Consider the following 24,455-nt stretch of genomic DNA (forward strand, 5'->3'; position numbering starts at 1 on the left):
TCTCGGTAATTTCCAGAGTTTGCTTTTAGATTGTTTGCATTGCTTTTGTTTTTTTAGATGGTTTAGAATATAGTAAACTATTTCTGTTTAGAGTTTAAGCCAAAACCTTTAGCATCTTATACTCTTCTCGCTCTAGCTAATTTCCAACACTGACCTATATTGTCATTAGATTCAAAAAGACATTTAGAGGGTTTTACATATCAATTTTTCTATGACTAGTTTCTTACAAGTGTAAGAAACTTTCACTTGTTTCTGATTACGCATATTGTCTTCCCAATATGGTGCTTGTTGTCATTGTCTTTAAATGGACAATTTGGGGCATGGAGTAAGGATATCTTGAATGGTTTACGGTTTTGATGTACTCCAGACTATGAGAGTGTCTCCAGTTACATGAAGACGTGTGAATAGAAACATCATGGGTACAGAATCCATCACCCAGAAGTATTATTGACATGGACCTTGCCGAAATTATCTCAGACTGACCCCTTGCTTGCTTTATTATTTGTAGATTTATATTTGGGATCAGCCAGTGTGAACATATAGATGTGGAACCGTTTGTAGGTTACTTTCAAGCACAAGGCAGTTTTGACACAAAGCTGTTCAAGAAACTGCATCATTTCTATAAGTTGGTTTTCATTGAGAAGCTCTTTACACATGAAAAGTTCATGAAGTTTATGTTTACTTAATGCACTGTTATGCATTGTTATATATTTGTAGGACTATAGACACACCAAAGAAAAGATATCAAGCTTTTACTTTCTTTACTTTATCATAGTAGTTGTTCTCATTGTTCCTTTGTCATTGCCTCAGTCAGTTCTAAAAGAATGCTTTAGTCATCTATTATGTGGACAGCAAAAAACTTTTAATGCTGAATGTATATCTGCAGGACAGCTGCATGCAGCAGACCTGAGGCAGGAACTTGGAGAAGTGAACAAACTCTTTAATTGAGCAGCATTTATTAATGAATTTAGTGTAGCCACTTTCATTAAGACTTACTGTGTACTTCAGAAAATTTGCTGCTGCTATGTAGGAAGGCAGAAATAAACATCAATAGCAAAAATGTTAATATGTGATTTTTGTTGGACATAGTTTTCTTTCAGTTACCCTATAGAATTTTCCTGAGCTACTTTCATGAAGATTTAGTCACAGCAGAACAGGAGTTATCATGACAGTGAGACAAATAATTTTTAAAAGTTTTTCATCTTTCATGGATGAAAACTAAATTTCTTTTCATTTCTCCAGGTGCTAATTTCCCATGAGTATTCTGTATCCCAGTACTGCATAAAAATAAAGCTGCATAAAATCATCAAATTATAACATAACTTTAAAACTTTGTGGAATGTACAGTTTATCTTCATTATTTCCAGATGCTCTAAGTGTGATTATTTCCTCACTGAATGCATCTGGCAACATTTCTCACTAAGAAACAAGTTATAGGATACTTTTGGTCTCCAATGTCTTTCATATGCAAATGATAAAACATGCTTTAAAACATGATTTTGCCATTTAAATTTGCATCCATTTCCAACTTTACTGTGCTTTTGTAGGAGATAGCAAAATTTCAGAGAAAGATTTTTTAAAAATAGAGTAACACAACACCTGTGTAAAATGTACACCTCAAAATATTACACAACTTTTGTAATGTAATTGTGGAAATCAACTTTTATTTCAAGCTCTAAATATGTTAAGAAAGTATTCACATTAAGTAGTTCATATTTCAGCACTACTATTTTACCTCCATCATTTCACAGGAACTACCTTCCCTACATTAAAAAAGCAGCAAGTACACTGGCATTATGAGCATTTCCAATGTGCATAATCTTTGCGTACAAAAGCAGAATTACTATAATTAAAACTGATGGAAGAATTCAGCTACCTCACACAAAAGAGCTCTAGGAAGAATTGAAATATTTGTTAAGCTATAAATTCAAAATGTACCACTTAGGTAAAGCACAACACTGGCTGGACAGCTACAATTTTAAGAAGTAATTGGTAAGAGTAAAAGGAGTTAAGATATTTAATTTTTTTAAAAGAAATTTCTTTTAACCTTTTTAAAATTTCTATTTATTTTTTTAATCAGTGTTGGAAGACGTACAAAGGATTTATGAGAAATTATATCAGCCACTTTAGTTATAAGTAGAGGGGCACTTTCTTCCATCTCCTCCTCCACCTCCCACCTGTACAAAACTGAGTACCATAGAGGTAGGTTAAATACGTGAACAAAAAAGGGACTTGGAATATGAACAAAAGAGTGCAAGCTATCTGTGGGTAAATCAGTGGGGAGGGTGGGGGAGATGGGGGGAATTGTCTTTGAAAGGGCTGGTAGGAAAAGAAAAAGCTACTTCATAGCTTCATGAACAATATTGTATTATGTCCCTTGTTATCCTTGATAATTAGTATGAAGACTCCTGCTTCTTTTGATCCTTATATACTGTGCCCAAAGTAGTCTGTCTCTTCCTTTTTAGTCACTCTGCTTGGTTTCCACTCTGGCTAAACTAACTTAAGCAGTATCACTTCCACCTCATTTCACTCTTACACCTTCCTTTTCCTATATAAACAATGTTTTGTGCTTTTCATTAATTTACTGCCTTATATTAGGAGACCTTCAGTATTTCATCAGGGTATAGAGAATTTTGAAGTGCTATACACACTAGTTCAGTGTTATCAACACAACATAGCTGCAAGCTAATAAAGAGTTAGTGTGCACCCTGGTCATTCTGAAAAGATTAATTAAATAAATATTTGTGAAAGAATAGACTTAGGCTGTTTACATAAGTGAAACTCAGTTATTCTGTATTTTAAGGTTTTTTTTTTTTTAATGGAAAGGGAAATATAAGTTATATAAAGGCCTTACAACCATAAAAAATTAATCCATTAATAAAATTGGTGTATTTCTGATCATAAGGGAGATTAACTCCTTTGAGATCACAGTATACATTGTACATAAGTCCTATTTCTCTTCAAAAAGTTATTGACTTAATAGGATTGTGATCTAAATAAGTGAATAGATCTTATAGGTATCACTAATATTTCAGACTCATTTGTTTAGCTGCAGACTTGAGGATGAATAATAGCACCTATGCTTATTCCTTATTGCAGAGAGCAGACAAAACACTCTAGAGCAGAAGTGTATACATACACTTCAAATGCCAAATAAGCATCAAAAGTATTAAAGGACTGGATTAGAAAATCAAAAGAGTTTTTGGTGGTTTGTTTGTTTTGTTGTTGTTTTTTTTTTTTTGTCTGATACGATATTAGGCATCAAAAAGTCTAATACAGAAATGTCTAGTAGAAAAAGTATTGTCCTGTATTTAAATAGTTATGGCTCTAACTGTAATCAGTACTTTGAGGGAAAAGAAACCAATTCAGAATATTGTAACATGACAATGGGATTTGAATGCTATTCACCTTATCAAATAGCATGTTATTTTCCCAGTGAAGGAAATTTTTTGTATTGAATAAAATAATATACTTTAAGGTGGGCTGTGCTGAAAAAATATTAGCCTATACAGTAGCAAAATTACAAGGAATTGTGGACTATAGTCCCGAGACAGCATGCAGAAGTTTCAGGTATGGGACTTCGCCTAAAAAAGATTTCTCTCTGACGTGTGCTGAATATTGCAGGTGATCTGCTGGTTTATGGTGATAGTAGCACTTTCATGTCCGTGGAATTGGGGAAACAAAAGCATTAAGAGGTAGCATAGGGGTGCACTACTACTATGAAATAGTGCTGAACTTTATCCATAGGTATTCCTATTATGCTTTTAAGTTCATCTACATGCTGTAAGATGACAGTGGACACATGACTGACACCAAAAATGGTGGCAAGCATTAGCCCATTATTATTCCCCAGTACCACTTTTTATACGTCTTTTCTCACATGCATAACACCTGCATGCCCTTTTACTCTTTTGTGATGGGTCAATACACATCAGCATTGCATGCTTCTCCTTCAGTGCCATTCCTCTGTCTTATACAGCTGCACCCATTAGGGATGAGGCTCGGCCATAGCCCCGTTCCTATTCTCCCACAATCTATTCTTTAACAGTAAGGACTTCAGTAAAGGAGAAATGTTTCTGTGTTCTATGTGCCTCAGTTCTTCAAGTCTGAAAGAACAAACATATGAGTGATTATAAATAAATTCTATGGGTGATTCAAACTGCAGGGCACTCCATTGGACTGATCATTCCATGGGTCTTCTAGCTCATACTTCATCAGTTAATGTGTAGACAACAAAAGCACTTCCTAGTGCTTCCTATCTTTAATTCTGTATTAACTCTAGAAGACCTAGATCAAAGGGATCATTGTGGAAAAGTTTGTTGTGAGAAAAGGAAGAAATGTCCAAATTGTTAACAATTTCTAAATCAGAGAATGCAGCATATGACCTGCTGAGTTTGACAACTTCAAAACCTTCTGGTTATGTTTTTACATTTGGTAGCAAAAGACAGCCTTCATTAAATATTGCCCATCCTTCAGCAGCAGTTACCTTCATCATCATTTTATACCGTTGCCATTAAATGATGGCAGGGGTTTTTGGCTAATACCTCTCCTCAGAAACTTCAGGTCAGAAAAAATCTGTTTCTGAGAGCTGTGCAGGTATTACAGATACAAGGAAACAACAAAGAAAATTGGAAAGTAATGGCTACATGAAAACCTGCATTTAGTATTTTCAGCTCAATCTGTGCTCCTTTGAGTTTGTATAAACTCAACCACTTAACTATCATCTAGAAAAAAATTTAGATACACTTGAAGATTATGAACCTGCATGGTTAGGCTGTTCCAATTTCTTTGCTTGAAAAGGACTGCAGAAATGGTTTTTTTGTGACAGAAATGTTTGTAATTCTATGGATACTGATTCCACTTTACGATATGTGTTTCCAATCACATGTAATCAGATATGTATATCTGTTGTGAGTTTTTGATACCTGAGACAATTCTTTCTTTTTACAAGTAATGCATAACAGTAGATAAGCAATAAAACACACTGCGTGTTCTTTAATTATGAGTTCTGTGGTTTTGAACACTTTTTAGTTATAGCACACTGATCGCAGTTGAGACTGATCTTAATTTCCAGAGAGAAGTCCCCATAATGCTCTGATATTCTTGGAATTTTTGGAAAATATTACTTTCTCAGGAATGAGTCTTCATGCTTCAGGTAATAGTTATCATTAAGCACATTTATTTAATTGCTTCAGGGAACAGCTGAGTTGACTCAAAATTTGTTTTCCAGTGCACAGTATGTGCACCTTTGATCTTCCAGACAGTTTTGCAAGCTTTGTTTACACAATGCTAATTACACACTAGAGTGTGTAATTAAATAGAAAAAAAATATGTACAGAATAATGAAAAAAATTAAAATCATGTATTTTTTTTGTTTGTAATGCTTGGTATTTATATCATACAGAAGCAGCATTATTTTTTTAAATTGATACTGAAGCTATCTTTAAAAATGTATTTTACTATATTTATAGGCAGAAATCAGAGAAAAGTTAGAATTGAGTAAACTAAGAGAAGTTGCAGTTTAGTTTAAATCTGTGAAAATTTACAAAGTCTACATGACTGCCATTTTTCCTAGCGTATTTGTATAGATTGTTCAGACACAAAGGCTTGCTTTGTATTAGCCAACTAAGCATTTAGAGAGAGATTATTGCTCACTGAATGGTGCAACGCTAAGGAAGAGAAGAATCAAAAGTATTACTTTGAAACCATTCCATATTTGATCGTTGGAAAAGAGACATGTATCAAGATATCATTGTTTCTTTAACTTAATTCTGCTTCATGGTCTTCCAATATGAATTGCAAGCCAATTTTAATTTTAAAAACTACTTTTAAAGCCACTTTGTGTCTACTGACATTTTAAAGTCTACTTGTACTGCAAGGTGTCTGTTTGTCACACATCTCCCTTGCCTACTCATAGAGATATAAGCACAATACCAGATTTTTTAGCCCTGTTCGTATGCTTTGAGCTGAAATTGCCAAGTGTCCTAAAGTGCCTTAAAGTATACTTTTGCCTAGGAGGCATTTTAAGTGTTAAATTACTATTTTTCTGTCTGAAGAGTGAAGAATTTTTTTTAAACTTTTAGTTATCTAGATTTCATTGTGGCCTTTTTGATTTTTTTTTTTTTTTTTTTTTACTATTATATGTTAGGGTCTAATTCTTCATATATTTTACTACATCTTAGTTTTTTGCCTGCTCTGTTGCAGGCTTGTACATAACCTTCCACCCAAATACTTTTCAAGTCCAAGACTTGCACTTTGTGTGAATTTCAAGTTTTATTTGGGAAATGCTTGTACGTCAAGCTCAAGCATTCATCAGGTGATTCACATCCTTCTACTTCAGAATTTTTTCTTCAGACTTTTAGTCCAATTTATGTACTTAAATATTCTTCAAGACATGCAAGATAAGATTAATTTCATCTACCTTCCTGTGTTTAAAGTGTAAGGTTATCATCCAGATTCTTTGTATTTAGAGATACATATGTGTGAATGAGGATTTCTTTGTATCCTAAGATCTTCACTGATTTCTAGAAAAAATATTAGCAAATACATTAAAGTTGAATCTTTTAAATGGCCATAGTGAAATGTTTTGACTTCTGCACTCAGAATAGATATTGGCTAAAGGGCCATATCAGTAAAATAATTCATCAAAAATATTCTCATTTTCAATTTTAATTGCTGTTCTTAATAAAACAGGACCTGTTTCAAACAGCTAAAACCTTGTCTAAATCTCTGAGCAGCGTGAATATTAATATTCAGATAGGTTTGAAGATTTAGATCAAATCACAGTAAACACAAAGAACCTGAATTTAAAAAGAATGCCAGCAGCTTTGCATTGTGCCTTGGCTTGTCTGCAGAGATGTATATAGAATTTCCCTTAAGTGGATGTTGACAGTAAAAATGAGATGACCAAGGTCATTAGGTTTTCCTAAAATATGAGTCATATTTTTCTCTGCAGACTCTCTGCTGTAGTTAGTTGAGATATAGACTCTCCTATTTATATTTGTAACATTGTTTCTGTTCTGTTCTTGAGAAGTGCATATGAGAAAGAAAAGTGTAATAAACCCTGGATTGATAAATGTTCTTAGAGATATGCAAAGCCTGCAAACTGGAGCCAGCATGAAAGACAAGCATTTCAGCTGAAGCCCTTTTTTCCTTTATACACATGAACACGAGTAAGTGCATAAACACACACACACAGAGTCAGCTGCACTAAATGCATTTAATGCTTTTTAAAAAACAGCAAAACCCACCCACTTCTGCAATTCTCTTTTCATAATTTTACCACAACAGTGTAGAAGTGAATGTTACTCCAAAGGTACTGGATTTGTCTTTTTTGGACTTAGTGGACTTTTGCAAATGCTTCAGCATCACAGAGCAGTGCATTATTTAGTGACCTTCTGACTGTTAAGACCTTCTTGTGATCACTGAAATTGATCTAGTTCTGTTAGTATGTGTGTGGTTCAACACTCGGACCTCTTCAGGCACTACTTGAAGAATACTAAGCAGCTTCAGGAGAGTATGAAACAGTGTGAATATCTTTTAAGGTACTAGTGATGCTTGGAAATTTTAAACCAAATCATTAATATTGGAGTTATTTCCTTTTCAAAGTAAAATTTGAAATAAAAAATGAAATCTCATACTCTGCAACATTTTCTAGTCTACCATTTCGTTTTGTTCCAACAATTTTTGGATTTATTTTTGTAAAATTTGACTAATGTCTTCCAAAAGTACATTAGACAATATATCTGTCATGCTGTCTCCTCTCATCTCTTGACAAAGATAAATGTTTGTGTACAAACATTCCTTGCTTAATTAAGAGGAACCATAGTTGTGTTTGAAAAAGGTTTATTTCTATTAAGAAATCAAAACTCTTTCTTGTTATTCCAAAGGTAAAATTAAAGCACTTCTTTGGCTTATTTAAAAAGGCAATTGTAAATAGGAAACTGAGCTCTCAGTATTAATTTTATTTGGTTTATATTTCTTCCAATTAGATGTATCAGGTCTACCTTTAAAATTTGTTGCTTTTGAAATTTTCTATTTAATTATGCAAAACACTGTTGTTTCTGTACTGATTATAAGCTAAAGTTGGCGTTTTTAATAGATTTACCATGTGGTGAAAAGTAAAATGGTATTACAAGTACAGCAGCACTTGGTAACAGGATCTTGTAATTTTTGCCAACTGTGGCTTCTCCCTCCTGCCCTGATATTTTCTGATGTTTTTAATTTTGAAGGGAATATATTGGTTGTCCTATTTTTGTAACAGTAGAGTGAGACTAGGAAAGCTACCAATCATCTTCAGTGTTCCTTGAGCAATAAATAATGTCTAAACTAGGAAATAGAAAATTTCCTGCAGGAAATAAGGGGCAGAGGATTTCAGGAGACATAGTTTTCTTGCACCTTAGAATTTAAGACACACTGGTTTGCTTTGCAGCCTTTACTACTTTAGTATGACCTTAAAGAAGCATGCAAAGTTTGCTACTCTGTAGTTCTTGTTTACACCTGTTGTGACCATCTTCAAATGGTTTAGTCAGAAACCAGTGATCATATTATTTTTCTCCGTGGTGTTTTTTCCCCACAATGAGACCTCAGGCTCTCTTATAGTCAGTTGTCCACAAAAGCACAACACTCAGATTTCTGGGGCTGAGTAAGTAGCACTGGCTGTTGTATTTTTCATAGTAAATCATTTAAAAGTAGATTGAGTTGGGGGGCAGATGGGAGTGGAAGAAAAAGAAGGAAAAGGTTCTTTGTTTCCATCAGACATAAGCTTGATGTTTTCATGTAAGTGAATACATCAGTCTCTGGTGTAAGCATTATTTTATGTACACAAGTGGAAAACTTAAAATGTTTGAGATAATCCTGCATCTCATGATGTTGGCCAACGTGGCATTGTGCTAAAACGGTGGCTGGAACAATACAACAACCAGCTTCCTCCCAGCATATTAAATCATTAAATGCATCTATGTAAGTCACTTTGCTACAGTCAGTTAATTTTCTGCTTGGTGGATGAATGCTCTGGTTATGCTTAGCTTAGAGGCCACACATTTGTAGCATCCATTTGTGACAAACTGGATCAGAGAAATTCAGGCCCTGTGTGTACAGGCCACATGCAAAGCAAACACAATACCTGTTTCCTGAGAGTCATGGATATGAAACTGGGGAATACCTTTGCCCTGTAGTAGGACCTGATTTCCATCACATATATTATTCGTAGTTCTGCATTTAAAAAAACACTTTATGTGGTAGTGTGATATGCCCCAAAGTGAATTCTGATGGTTTAAAACATGTCTATACATGTGTATTTGTATTTATTCCCTTTTGGTTAACAAATGCTTACAGACAATGAAGACACAAAACTCAAGACTATATTTGAAACACAAAAGTGTGCTTAATTTGGTACCCAAATCAATCAAACCAAATACTTAAGATCAAGGTGTGTATGATGTATTAAGATACTGCCATGTATCTTTCTCTTTGTATACAGACAAAATTAATGTATTATATCTACATAAGCACATATTTCCCCACTATCTTATGTCAGTTTTGTAAAATCAGTTAGTGGAAGTTGTGTTCAGCTGGTATGTAATATCAGGTTGCCCAACAAATTACTTATTCAGGTTGTTCCACTGGTCTTGCCTACTCTTTTCATTGTTGTTGTGGCTTGATCCTCAACTATTCTAAATTCTAAGTCAGAAATGCTTACACTGAGTTTATTATAGATCAACAGGAATGTTGATTTCATTGTAAGTAATGTGCTTTCCATGACTGATTGTTCTTTGGTTTAAAGTAGTTGTTATTTGTCACACTGACAGGTACACCTACTGCGAAATGCTGGCGATGAAGTTACCATCACAGTTCAATACCTCAGGGAAGCTCCATCATTTTTAAAGCTCCCATTAGGTAAGAGGAAATTAATGAATGGGAGTAATTTGTTTTCCTCTTTGCGGTATTCTTGTAATAAGCTAGCAGTGACAGAAATAGAAATTCAATCCTTGAGTGCTTTACAGGAAGAAATAGAAAATTGTCCATCTACTTACTGTTTGACATGTAAGAATCAAATGCATACTGCCTTGCTGCTTACGTATCATTTATTCAAAATAAAACTGAAAAAAATCATTAAAATGCAGTACAGTCATGGGTGATAGCTGAAAGTTTTTCAATAGAAGCTTTGCCGGAATACAATAAAATAGTGTTTACAACCATTTGAATAATACATTTGCACGGAAAGGTACTTTGAGGACACTTACCAAACAAATGGATAACATTAATTATTTGTATTTCATAAATTGCTTTGCTATTTTGATTGGTTTTGTCAGCAGAATTATGTTGAGACAACTGAGTAGTTTAACAGTAGCAATACTAAAAAGTATATGAACAATACAGCTCAGGGAAGCTTGGGGCTCTTTTGGTTAGCAGATAAAATATTCAAGTTGCACAGTTGTGATCAGTGTTGCAATTAGAAAAGTGTTCATAATAAATCTGTTTATTTAATCAGATTAAATAATTTTGCACCATTTTATTTTAACAGATTATTTTCTCTCCAAAATAAGCAAAAGGTTTTGAAATGTGTCTTGTTTTTGGATTGATTTAGATTTTATTTATTTAAGCTGCACTCAACTATGTACTTGTTTTTTCCTAATTTTAACAGACTCACAGGTGTCATAGTTTAGACCTTGACATTAGAAGAGTGTCAGTCATTTAATCTAGATTTTTATATCTGTCAAAAGCCAACTTGGCAGGCCTCTACTAAGCTGACTAAGCTGAACTATACATTTCATGCTAGAATCTTTCTTTCAGTGCTTACTGCTCATCATTTTCATTTGAAAATACATGGTCAGTGTTTCTTTTAATGAGTCTTCAGGTTTAGTCTTCCTACTTTTCCTACTAGATCATCAGACAACTCTAAAATTATGTTGACAGTGTCTTGGATAACTGTGTCCAAGCTTAAACATGATTTTGGCAAATTAGCAGCATATTACCAATATTGTCTGTGTTGTTGGACATACTTATTTGTGACTATGACAGTGCTACTAGAACTTGTATCTCATCTTGTAGACTGACATCAATTGCATACTTGAACTGTATTGCCTGTCATTGGTTAACCTTAGCTAAGAGCCAAACTCCCACTCAGACACTCTCTCACTCCCTGTTCTCAAACAGAACATGGTGTACAAATAAAACAAAAAAGCTCTTAGGTTAAAAGAGATTAGCTATTAATTACCATCATGGCCAAAGCAGAGGCAATGTGGGGAAACTTAGATAAATGTATTGCCTATTAAAATAGATTCAGGCACTGAGAAACAAAGACAATACAAAATACAAAGACAATACAAAACAAATAAATTGTACATCACCTTCTTCACTGGCCTTGTGTCACTCTTTTCCTTATAATTGTCTCTGTTCTTCTGCATTTTACCCTTTGTTAAATAGTTTCCCAGAGGTGCTACGAGCTCAGCTGCATGGTTATGTGAGATCTGGCTGGATCTGTCTGTGTCTGGCACAGGGCAGGCCCAGCCATTTCCCACTTCTGGAGACATCCCAGCCCGTAAACCCTTGCCACTAAAACCTAGTACACACTCTACACAAGCTGGCTGCCACCTTCACAAGAGGTTCACATAGGTCCAGGAATATTGGTGCCCTCTTTGTACATCATGGGGAGCTTGGCTTTCTCACCAGGAGATACTGCAGCATTCCTGTCTGGGAGGCTGAGATCATGGCACTGCTTCCATAAAGTACTATTTCTGGAAACAGAAAGCAGTGATTATCAGGGAGGCCATCTCCCATCTCAATGACTAGCTAGTGACCAGCTAGCAGTTTTTGGGGTCTGCCCCTGATTACTGTTCAAAGAAAACTTTTTCTGGAAGAGCAATGACAGTGCCATTCTAGACAAGTTACCAGACTATCAAGGAGTGCAGCAATGCTTCTGAAATACCTTGTGTGTAAACTGCTTATTTTGGGCAGCTTATCAGATTTGCTTCCTTTATGCAGAGCATGAGGAAATTTTTGGCAAGCATTATACTACCCTCCCCAGTCCCATGCATGACCCCAGCTTTATACCACGTGCTCAAAAAAAGAAACTTGCTAGGTATGATCAGACATGTAAGGAACTTAAGAAATGGCCCTTCTCCTGAACTGAACCTGGACCTCCACAAGAGCTTACATGCACCTCTCTAGAATGTTCTGTGTAGCCATTCAATAGAAGCTGAAACCAAGGTTTGTGAGTCAAGTGATCTTTGGTAAATGGCTTGCTATAAATATTCATTTTAGTGGTGTGAAAATAAGCAAATAAGGTGGATAAAATTACGGAAAATAGTTCTGATTTAAGACAATAAATAAACTGGAGTTACAGAGAATAGTAATGGAGTTACAGAGAATAGCACCCCGTTTCAATAAGAGCTTTTCACAAGTCCATGCACAAAAGGGAATTCCAGTCATGAAGCATCAATAACACATTTAGAAAGCTAAGCAGCAATTCCATTATGCAATAAAGAAATTCCCAAATCACACTGCAGGCGGGATTTAAGTGCATACATGCGTAATTCTGAATTATCTTGGCCACTCCTGCCATCCCAGAAGACTCAGGCACTTGGTCCCCTACCTTCCAGCATTCGATCAGACCAGCTGCTGTGCTGGCAGTTTTAGTGCTGTGGTGTGTTCACTTTAACTGCAATCATACTGTCTCTTCCCATTAACCCATATCATCACCATGAGCATATCATCAGGAGTAGCATCTACCTCCCCTTCCTTCTTATACATCTCCCTTCCCTACACCATCTCATGTCATGGCAAAAGCACAAGATGTGATAACATAGAAATATCTACCTACAGTTCTCGCCACACTTTTATCTGTTCCACTCCTTCATTATTGCCAACAAAAAAAAACAGAATTTGACATGAGTTTATTTGTGGATACTGATTAAGTATCACTTAAGGATGAGACAAGGACTGCTTGTTTTGAATATTTCATTCTTAGTGAAAAAAGGCTTAATCCTGCAAAGAGTTAAGCATACAAATAGATCCCATGAGCACAGCCCCTCTCAGATGAAACCTTTTTTATTTCTAGACATTAAATATAGCATATGGATATTTAATTGTCTGTCTTTCTAAAATACAAGTAGTATTTCTGTCTTGTTTTGGGGAATTATATTAAAAATTCTTCCTGTGTTTTACAGCTGGACTAGATATTGTCTGATATATATATATATATTTTAACATCAGCAGGTATTTTTCTTGATCTGATTTCCAGGTTCCCCTGGACCATCCAGTGATCACAGCAGTGGAACTTCATCACCTCTCTTTGACAGTGGCTTACATTTAAATGGAAACTCAACTAACACGGTATGCAGATGAATAATAAAATCATGGTGGGTGTGAGCTCTAGAAGTTCTTTTCCCATTTTGAACTTCAAAATGCTAGAGTAAGGCTACCCTAGTTTTGTTCTTGTTGTTGTTTGCTTTGATTAATTTTTAAGTGCTTATACTGTAAAATTCTGTACTTATAAAGTCCTCAACACATGGTCCTGAACTGCTAGGTTTTTACTCTGAAACAGCTGAGAAGTTTGGAAGAGAGAACACAGTAAGATTTAATCATTATTTAGACATGAATTCATGTGAACTTTTGTCATATGTTGTTGAACTGTAGCATTATACTGTTTAATTTAATCCAGCTGGAGATGCTGAAATGCAGGTGAAATTAAGAAAATAATGTAAAGTTGAATTCTTGAAGAAAACTTTTTTTAATGGGAAAGAGAGAAAAAAAAATATATAAAAGAGGAAAAAAAAAGTCTCTTTCTTTAACCCAGAGGATATTCAGTTCTTTTTTCTGCAGTGAACAACTGTGATGGAATTAATTGCAGCATTGTGGGGAAAGAAAATAAGTTCTTTTCTCCATGAAAAGTGGTAGTCACCAAAGAACATAGGATGTCTTAGTAAGCAACAGTGCTGTCCTTTTAGTAATGAAGATTGAAGATGTAAATACTAGCTGTACAAGGACACGGACCTTCATGCTCAAAACCTTTTCAACACCTAACAAATCTCAGCTCTAGTCTTCCAGTTGGATATTAAATTATACAGAAAGAACACCCACTGAATGGTCAGAAGGCTTCTCCTCTGTTTTCCCTTTTCTTCTCAGGCAGTGATATAATTGTCTGATGCTTACTGTACTTCTCTCAAGTATTGCACTTCTTTGAGCACTGTCTCTCTCTACTACTCCTTAAAGCTTGTTTTTATATGCTAAAAATATATTCATATATGATAGTATAAAGGCATTATGTACAATAAAGAAATAAATAAACAGAAATTTGCTGTGTTGATACTTGTACCTCAGTGTTTGGTGTCCAAAATGGTCACAGATACAAAAGATTTCATGTTTATTTGTTTGCAGCTTTCCAGATGATTATTAACTTTAACTGCCTTGTGCTGTTGTTTTACTAAAGAATCCAAACCTCAGGATCCAGCATTCTGCAATGCCTGTCTACCAGGTTCTCTGCAGGCAAAGAAAGTCCTTTCTGCAAAGAGCTTACATTATAAGAAAAGGGCTATGGCCAGCATTAGCACATTTTAGTAAATTAGCACCTACTAAATGCTAGAATGGATGTGTTGTGATGATTTTTAACAATCATTAATGACTGCTGTGGGAATTGCACACTTGGAACTTCTTGTATTATAAAAATATAAATAAGTGGCTGGAGTTTTGTATCAGAGTAATTTAGAATTAGTTGCCAAGATAGCACACAAAAGGCTATGGTGAGGGTATAGGGTATAGGCTTGAAATATAAGCAGAAAAACAGAAATTAAAAAGGTGTGATAGTAAGGTACTAGGTTGATTTTATACAGCACTTAATTTTTCTGAAGCCTGACAAAAACTCACATGAAGAGCTATGTGTACCATAGACACTAAGACGTAGAAGTGGAATAAACAGGACAATCTACATCATAGGTCATAAAAGTCATGATCTCCCTTCACAGAAAACAAAATGAAAAATTGCTAGAATTTTATTGTGAAACTCAAAAGCAAGGCCCTACGTATTTTGAGCAGGAATGACTGGATTTTGAGATGGTGCACTATATGATCAAACTTTTCTCAAACTCTGAGTGTAACTGAGCGGTGATCATATCTTGAAATGTGGTTATGAATGTGTTTCAGCTACCATCTAGTGAGCACTTCTATTTTATTCAATTAAATATTTTCAGTTTTATGGTAAAGTAAAACCAGAACTGACATTTTCAGTAATGCTATTGCCTAATAAGGCTAATTATATTTGAATCCTGTTTTTACATCCTGTTTTGAATCCTGTTTTTACAAAGTGAGTCAAATGTCATTCTCCCTGGTAGGGGAGATCTGACTCACTTTGAACACTGCATCTTGTAAGTTTGTGTTGCAGTTTTATGTACCTTCTTAACCACACTCAGGTCCATGCCATAATAGACAACGCACCTATATTTATAAATGGAAATTCTACTCCAAAAAGTATACCATGTAAAGGAAAAGACAGGAATGAGAGCTAAGGAATTACTGTTATTCCAGTTTTACCAAGCTGTCATTTTGGATGTCTTCTGACAAACAATGGCTTGTATCAGAGAGGCAGTAGTTTAGCAATCTTAGCAGCAAGCTCTTTCTGCCTAATAGGATTGTACCATTTTCAGTTCTGGTGCTGTCTTGCCTCTGTTAGACCTATGTCTGTCACCCCTGCTGTGAAGCATCTGCTGTATGTGATGTGATGCCATCTTCAGGATTTATATCCATCTTTTATAATATCAGAGCAGTTTGCAGTACAGCACTTAAACAGGATTCTCTCAAACCCAGAGAAATGAGCTGAAGTGCTCTCTTCACACCTGATTATTTTGTGCTTGGGCACTACCGTGACAAATGACAGTGGCAGTCACATTCATCTGTACCTTATAAGTAGTTTAATGAACACAATGTAAACTTCCGGAGGGAAACATGAAACATACAAAAGAGGTGGTTTCAAGGCTAGTGAGTACAGGTTGTTCACTTGGAGAATTCTAAGTCTAAAACAATGAAGAAAGTGCTGTAGAGATATCCTACCAGATGTCCAAATATCCTAGATATCCAGGCCAGCTCTCTGGAGAAATTAGTGGTGGGAAAAAAAATAACGTAAATAAAACAAATTACTGTTTCAGACACCATGGCTAATATGGCAGTTAAAATGCAAACACAGAATATGCTAGGTTTTCATTTCTTTGAGAATCCAGCTTCCTGGAATTGTCTAAAAGTGAAGGTCTAACAAGTGAAGTGAGACCAGAGTAAATGGTTGTTTTCAGTGTGTTTGTGTTATTTGAGAACTCTAATTTTGATAGTGTATGTCAAGGTTAGTTGGTTAGATGAAGCTAAACAGGCACTTACATTTTTATAAATTGCTTTAAAATATTTTTTCCTTGATGCCTCTACATCTTTAATGTCTATGGGATTCCTAGTTCTAGAGTGAGAGAATGATACGACTCAATCTGAAGCACTAAATGGCAAAAAGGGAAGAGGATTCATGACAGGGAGGTGGACACCCTTGTTGTGAGAGTAAAATCCATTCTGTTGGATACCTTAGGGGAATGTATGACCATTGACTGATCAGGTTGCCTTTCCTTCTGCATGGAAATTCCCCAGTTTGTTAGGTATATGGTTTTAGTTCTTAATTATATATATTTTCTCCATACACAGCCCTTGCATGTGAATATATTGTTTTTTACAGTTCTTTTGAATTTGCTCATTTTGAGTTTTCAGCAGCAGCAGCAAAAAGTAAAATGTTTCTAAATTTGATGTTAGCACAGATGAACACTAGCAGTTCAGGTATATGTGTATGTGGCTTATAGAGAAAATGGATTGTAAAATTGAGGTAGCAAGTTCTCCCGCTAAGCTGCATCCAGTGCCTTTCCACAAGCTCCAGCAACAAATTGACGCTGATCTCAGAGAGAGAAGCAAGAGTGAAGACTCAGATTTATTCTGAGGGGTGTGCAGACTGTGAAATTCAAAGAGTTTCCCTAAGCTTGAGCTAATTTTTCTACGCAAGGACAGTATGCCCCATTTGGGGATATATAAGGCTGCCAAATGGTGTGTCTAACAGCTGAAGTTTGGGTACACTTGCATTTATAGTGTAAAACTATAATGATCTTAACATTGTATCTTTTCTTTTCCTTATATACATTTAATACTGGATTTTGATTTTTGACTGCTGTTGTAGTTTTTGAGCAGTCATAATTACTTTCTACTTTTTGTGCTGAGATTTAATATAAACTACTCTGGTCCCTGTCCCCTACCCCCAAAGGAAAATTACATCTGGAAAGGTATACCAGGCAAGGTTGTTGAGGTTACTCAGAAACCAATTACATACTAGCTCAAGGGAAAAAAATTAAAGAAAAAGGTGCAAGTTTCTGACAAAAAGTCCATATGTATTCTCTAAAAATATCTTACTCAGGCTTTTATGCCATTGGTACATTAAAAAAATAATAATGTATTAGCACCTAGCAGCACAGATGTAATGAAATATTCATTAATATTTCCATTGTAAATCACCTCTAGAGAAATTTATATAATTGAAAGAGTTTTAATTTGTTCCTCACTGGTAGAATAGTAATCCAACTGATTTAAATGCATAGCTATTGCAGTGAATAAGGCAGTGTAAGTCCCTAACATGTACTGCTATACAGGTTCTATGTAAACATCATCTATAGGTGCTCAGTGTCTGTAAACTCATACATTAATTAAAAATAATTAAATGTCTTAAAGAGAAATCATTATATCTCAAAAGCATGTATCTGATGCAGCATTAGAATTAAAAGTATTTCTTTTCTCTGAAATGAAAGGAAGGGAGTTTTTCACATGCTTTTCCACCTTCCTCCCATTTAATGAAACATCTGTCAATTAAAATATTGTAGATAGAGCTGTGTAATTAAAAGGTGCTGCTTTCACTGAATTTTGAAGACATCATATTACAACTCCAAATTGTTACTTCACCTGAAAGAGCATGTTTCCTCTATAGAAGCCTTTATCTATTAAATGGTTCGGTGATGCATACTTTACCAGATAATTACTGTCTTCTTAAAACTGTCACAGAATTGTGCACCTGCATCTAAGAATTCCATTAAAAATAAATAAATACAGACCCTCTTCTGAATTCATGCTGCATCAAAGGAATGCACTGGTATTTTGATATCGTAATTAAATCCCTCTGAATTCTGAGGCAAGTTGAAAGCTCTGACTCCTATCTACAGTAGATATCACCATAATTTGTTTTGTTGTCTGGGCATCACAAGAGTTTCACTCATGTCTCTACTCTTGGCTATACATTTGATATTTGTGTTGTTTAACGATTAAAATAAGCTAATGTGAGACTCTTACTGCTAAATGAAGCAGTCATGTTCTCTTCTCCAATCAACATAAAGCCCCTGCTTTCTGTCAGTCCCTGTAATAAGTATTAGTAAATGCTCAGCCATACATAGGTCAGATAGGTTCATTGAAATACAGAAAATCAACCTATATGTATTGAAATATATACATACATTTCAATCACAGACTGGACTAAAAACTGTAGAGAGAGCACATCCAATTCACTCTGAGTTGAATGTTGCTGGGTATTGTTGCAAGAAATTATGTAACTCTAATTCTCTTTTTTCAGAATAAGTGTAAGACAGATCTGGTTATTTGAAAAACTCATTCTATTGAAGACTTTTTTTTTTTTTTTTTTTTTTTTGAGTATGCTGAAACATTTTCAGTAATGGAGCATTGGCAAAGCACATTCCAGTTGGCATCAAAAAGATGCACGAAAGCTAGTATTTTCTAATCTAAGAGATTGTCATGAAATCCACCGAAACATAATGGCCAATGTTTTCAGTTATAGTTTAAGGCAATGAAGCTATGCCAAGATATTTTAGCATTTCAGATTTTAAGGCATGTCTGGAAGACACTTTTAATCATATGATTTAATTTTAGGTAATGCTGTGATTAGCAGGGATTTGGACTCAGAGATCCTTATGGACCTCCTCAACTTGAGATACTCTATGGTTTTATATTTCTATAATTTAAGCCACAGAGTTGTTTTTACAAGGAAAATATATCAATATATAAATATCAAATATATTAATGTTGCTACCATTTTCATAGACATATTTTGCAGAGAGATATTTTATATTTTTTTCAGAAATTGTCAGCAATGCTCACTGAAATGGAAACAGCAAAAATTACTTTGAGAAATAAATAACATCATCATTATCATCTCTTTTTGAACCAGTGTTGACAAAGACAGTAATCAAGATTAGTCATATCTCTTACATGTGCTTTGTAGAAATATAAGTTTATGCAACAGGATCAAGGCTTTAAGGATGCACTTTGAAATATTAAATCCTCTAAAGCAGAAAATGGATAACTTCCAAATTACCAGTAAAAGGTTATATTTTTTTCCTAATGGATATCACCCTTGATTCTTATTTCATAAAATGGTACAATCATAGACATGTTTAGGTAAGAAAAGACCACTAAGATCATCAAATCCAACCTGAGCTTAACTAAGAATGGCCGAGTCCAGCACCAACCATATCTCTAGGTGTCCTGTTTACATATCAAATATCTCCAAGGACAGTGACTCAGTCATTTCCCTGGAAAGAAGTTTTCCCTAATATCCAACCTAAACCTCTCCTGGTGCAACTGAAGCCATTTCCTTTTGTTCTATCACTTGTTATTTCAGAGAAGAGACCAACACCTACTTGGCTACAACCTCCTTTCAGGTAGTTGTAGAGAGCAATAAGGACCCCCCCAGTGCTGCCTTTTCTCCAGCCACTGGCCTTTGTAGTCACCTGGGCACACCTGGGCTCATGTTCAGCTGTCAACCAGGACACCCTGGTCCTTCTCCACCTTTTCAGTGACTCTACCCCCAGCCTGTAGCACTGCAGGGGACCATTATGATCCATGTGAAAGATCTGGCACTTGGCTTTGTTGAACCTCATACAATGGATAGAGTCTGTCCAGATCCCTCTGCAGATCCTTCTTCCCTCCAGCAGATAACATACTCGGTGTTACCTCCCACATAACTCCCACCCCACTTGGTGTCCTCTGCAAACTGACTGGAGGTGCACTTGATTCCCTCCTCCAGATCACCAGTAAAGATGTTAAACAGGACTGGCCCAAATACTGAGCTCTGGGGATCACAACTTGTGACCATCTCCCAGCTGGATGTAACTCCATGCACCAGCACTCTCTGGGCCCAGCCATCCAGCCAGATTTTAGCCAGTGATGGATGCACTTGTCCAAGCCATGGGCTGCCAGCTTTTCCAAGAGAATGCTGTAGGAGGCAGTAAAAAAAGCTTCACTGAAGTCCAGGTACACACACAGCCTTTCCCTCATCGACTAGGTCTTGTAATAGAAGATCAGGCTGGTCAAGCAGGACCTGCGTTTCCTAAACCCATGCTGGCTGTACCTGATCAGCTGGTTCTCCTGCATGTGCCACATGATGGCACAGGATGGTTGCTTGTCAAAGCCTCATTCAGCCTGACCTTGGATACTTCCAAAGATGGGGCATCATTTCCCTTTCTGCAAAGCAGACACTGTAATATGAGATGAAAAATACATTTAAAACCAAGCTTAATCCTGCTGAGTAATGTGACCCTAAGTATTTTTGATTCCAGGTAAATTAACCCAGCTTCAGCCTTCCTGAAGCCCGAGTTTAATGAAAAGACTGTGTCAACTTAAAATAACACTGTGGCTGCTTTCAAGGTAGGGCCCTAGCAGCAGCTGGAAATTAAATTGCTAGAGAGGGTTCAGAAATACTTTCTTCCAATGACATGATATTTTTCTTGCAGAGATTTAAAATCAATGACAGTTTAAAAGAAACTAAGGTAAAATAACTGAGTTTCCCAAACTCTGCAAATTATATGTCACAAAAAGAGGAAAAAATTGACAGCCAGCTGGGATCTTTTCCCTTCCTTCCTATGCTCTTAGTGGAAACTAAATTATAGAGATAGGTCTGATTACATCTCCCCATTAGTGGTGGACTTTCTGGACTTTTTTTGCCTCTTGGAAGACTTTTTGGTTGCACCATAATAAGTAGTTATACAGTTGTTTAAGAAAGCACTAAAGCACTTGCCTACAGTGTCATTCATAGGTCAGTGATTGCTAACGGGATACAGAGTCAGACCCTCCTCCATGTCGACAGTACACAGCTGTCCCAGGTAGGTAGTGATTATGTGTCATTAAAAATTGATTCTTGTTCACTGTTCTGTCAAAAATGAGATTTTTGTGTTCAATCCATTTCTTAATGGGCAGGTGTTACAAGCAAATTGGCATTAATTGGCAACATTGTTGGCAACCTCAGCAGAAAACTGAAGGTATAAAATGATTGAGAGCTTAAAAGCTGTGATTACAGTGATGATCTCTATTTTAGTGCTTTGGAGGAATGATGTGAAGAATTTTCAAGATCAGCAGCAGCAGCTATTTAGTGGAGAGATGCCTTGAAGGTCAGCCAGCTCACTACACTGGGTCAGAGTAAAGAACTATCCAGCCAAAAAAGCTTATTCCCAGCAGATGCCCTCAAGAGAATGCAAGAACAGAGGAAATATGTACAGTTATTTCTAGGGAATATTTCCTGCACCTCTGGTGACTTCTGACATAGGTGCTTCCTATGTCTTTGTTATATAGACTAAAACATTGTTATACTTTGTTATATAGACTAAAACATTCATTCTCTGGTTTTATCCTACATCTTTTATTTCTAATCAATACCCCTGCTTCTTATGTGAAAATGCCAAATGAACCATTGTTTCTTAACCCCTTTCTCTGTTACTTATTTTTTTTACATATCTCAGTCATATAATTCCCTCAGCAGTTTCTTCTCCAGACCAATTAATCTTTGTTAACCTAACTGTTAAAAAACAATTCTTTTCAACATCTAAATTTCAAGATCTAAATTTTGAGTGGTAATCACCTGTTCATATCGCATTACAGTGTGGGAAAAGTTAATATTTTTTTTCTTCGTTGCTATACGTTTATCTGTTTTAGCAGTTCTTTTATCTCTCACTCAGTATAATGAGCTTCTTCTGCAGCCCTTTCTCTTGTTTTTTCACTTGCTTTCTCCTCAGTTTCTTTTTTTTATTCATGCGTTTTGAAGAGAATATATCAAGGAATCTCGGATTGAATTGTTAATAGATTATAGGTTAAATAAAACAAAATGAGCTGCTGGTCCTATGATAGTATTTTGTATCTATGCAATGGTCTTACAGACATATGTATTCCCTGTTTTGTCTTTAAGATGAAGAGGGGTAATTCCAACTTTATGCTCCACCATAAACTGTTAGTAGAATATGGCTTCACAAGAAATACATATTTGAAACTTAGACTACTTTGACCCCTTCATACCCTTTTGCTGTTCTTGTCCATTAATGTTCAGATCATGCAGTAGAGTTTCTGCAGATATAAGTAGTTTGGAACTGTGGGGGAAAAAAAATATTCCTTTTAGTGTATTTTTCAAATATCAAATCTTTGAAATTGTCTGAGGAAAACCATTTGCTTTAGGAATTTACAACAGCTTTAACAGGTTAGCATTTTAACATTAATATGTCTATGCTGCAGTTTCATAGCATTGGGGTTAATAGATTTTTGACCAAGTGATGTTGGCCAATTTTCCCCTTCAATTCATTAACCTAATGAATAGCTGTGATGTACATTTTCTAAAATTCTAACTTTTACTTGCATTGAGATACTTTTTCTTTATGCTGATACCCTACTGAAGCATTTGATTGAAGTGTAAGGGACTCAAATGAATACATTAAATTACCTATGTGACCTACTAATTTTTTTTTTCTGAAAAATGCTCTTAAATTACCTAGAATGTTACAGAATATTTATCAGGTTGTTCAATAATGTGATATAAGAAGTACAACTAATAGTTTATAAGAAAAATAGTTTTGTGTTTAAATTGTCTTGATGTTTTCTGCATCTTGAGAGTTTAGAGGGTGGGAACAATAGATGATGTTGCAGGAATTTTTTATGTTCCTTTATTTTCTCATTCTTGGATTCAGTGATCATAATCAAGTATTTATATTTGACTTCAATAAGCTACCTTCTGTTTTATTCCTAGACATTTTAGTTTCCAGATAGACAATGTTAGATTATGTTGATCCTTTTCAACTTCAGATTGCATGGGGTTCTGTCAATTATTTTAGTCCATGCAGAATTCTGTAATATGTGTCAGATTCTTCATTGTGATACTAATAAATTTATTCTAGATTTTGAAGACACTTTAGCCTTTGTGTCTAATTTGATAAAACAAAATTAGTCTGTGGAATTGGTTATGAAATACTCATACACTACTTTGCAAAAACACCAGGAGATCTCAGTCAAATGAAAGCTGTATGGTTCTAGGGGATAGCAAATACTCTAAATGAAATTCCTGTCCCCAAAAAGATTGCTGTCTAAAACATTCCTTAGGGTAACCCACTTCAGTAACTTCATTACAAATTTTTCTTTTACTAGGAAATTGTACTCCCGTCATTAAGTCCCAGTCATCCTGTTAGAATGTGAAACACACTATTTTGATTTATTTAAAGAAGTAAATAGATCAGCCCTTGTTGACTGTAAGAAGGAGCTTTAGGGGGAAAAAATAATCCTAAATTCTTCTGAGCAAGAAAAAGAAATAGACAATTCCCAGAATGCTTTTTATTTTGTGTAAGTTTTATGGCTTTTGAACACCTGGGCAGAACAGAACTGAATTTGGGTCATTCTATGGTTTCTTTGTTTTTATAAATACTACTCAGTGTTTATTTATAGCGCATATAAAAATAGCTAACTTTCAACTCTGTTTTCTACTGGAAAGTTCTCCGCATGGTGCAGGATAAAAAAAAATTGGTTCAGAAACAGCACAACCGCCTAAATTTGACTAAATATGTATGTCTGTAAATCTTTCTCAGCCACCTTTGTGTAAATTTTACTGGTATCTTTATAAAAGAGTGAAATGCTCAACTCTTGCCTTTCTAGTAGAGGCATTTAAAGAAAGACTTCAAAGATAAAATTTCAAAAGGCATCCATCTATAGTATCATAACACAGGAATTAGAATTTTAAATCTACTCTTAAATGATATAAGAGCACAATGCACAAATAAATGTTCTAGTGTAGTATTTAATTAGGATATTATTTATGTCCTTTTCTCTGATGATAGAAGGATGCAGAAGAGTTATACAAAACAAATTCATTTAAACTACAAATGTATATTATACTGCATTTAGAAAAAAACATGTAATTTATGACTGAAAACTCTTTCTAGTATTATTAATATTAACAAAAATGGAGATGTGTTTAATGTTAAAGTAATACTGAAATTGCATCAAGAGCAAAATATCAAGATGGGTTACATATGGGTTTTCTTTTCTCTACCCCATCCTGAGTTTCTTGAATACTTTTATTGTGATGATTATTCACTTCTGAGACAAAAAGAGCCAGAGATGCATATTCATGATTTTTG

The 24,455-nt window shown here is 35.2% G+C and overlaps 1 protein-coding gene across 1 annotated transcript in view; it reads left to right on the top strand.

Annotated features, from left to right (window-relative positions):
* SNTG2 (syntrophin gamma 2) overlaps window positions 1-24,455 on the top strand; it is a 132,105-nt gene that overhangs the window by 43,154 nt on the left and 64,496 nt on the right. Inside the window, exons 10-11 of the mRNA XM_053973308.1 lie at window positions 9,810-9,897; window positions 13,244-13,335. Of these exons, the coding sequence (XP_053829283.1) occupies window positions 9,810-9,897; window positions 13,244-13,335 (180 nt within the window). The remainder of the gene's footprint in view (window positions 1-9,809; window positions 9,898-13,243; window positions 13,336-24,455) is intronic.

This window comes from Vidua macroura, chromosome 3 (genome assembly GCF_024509145.1).
Source record: "Vidua macroura isolate BioBank_ID:100142 chromosome 3, ASM2450914v1, whole genome shotgun sequence".
NCBI lineage: Eukaryota > Metazoa > Chordata > Aves > Passeriformes > Viduidae > Vidua > Vidua macroura.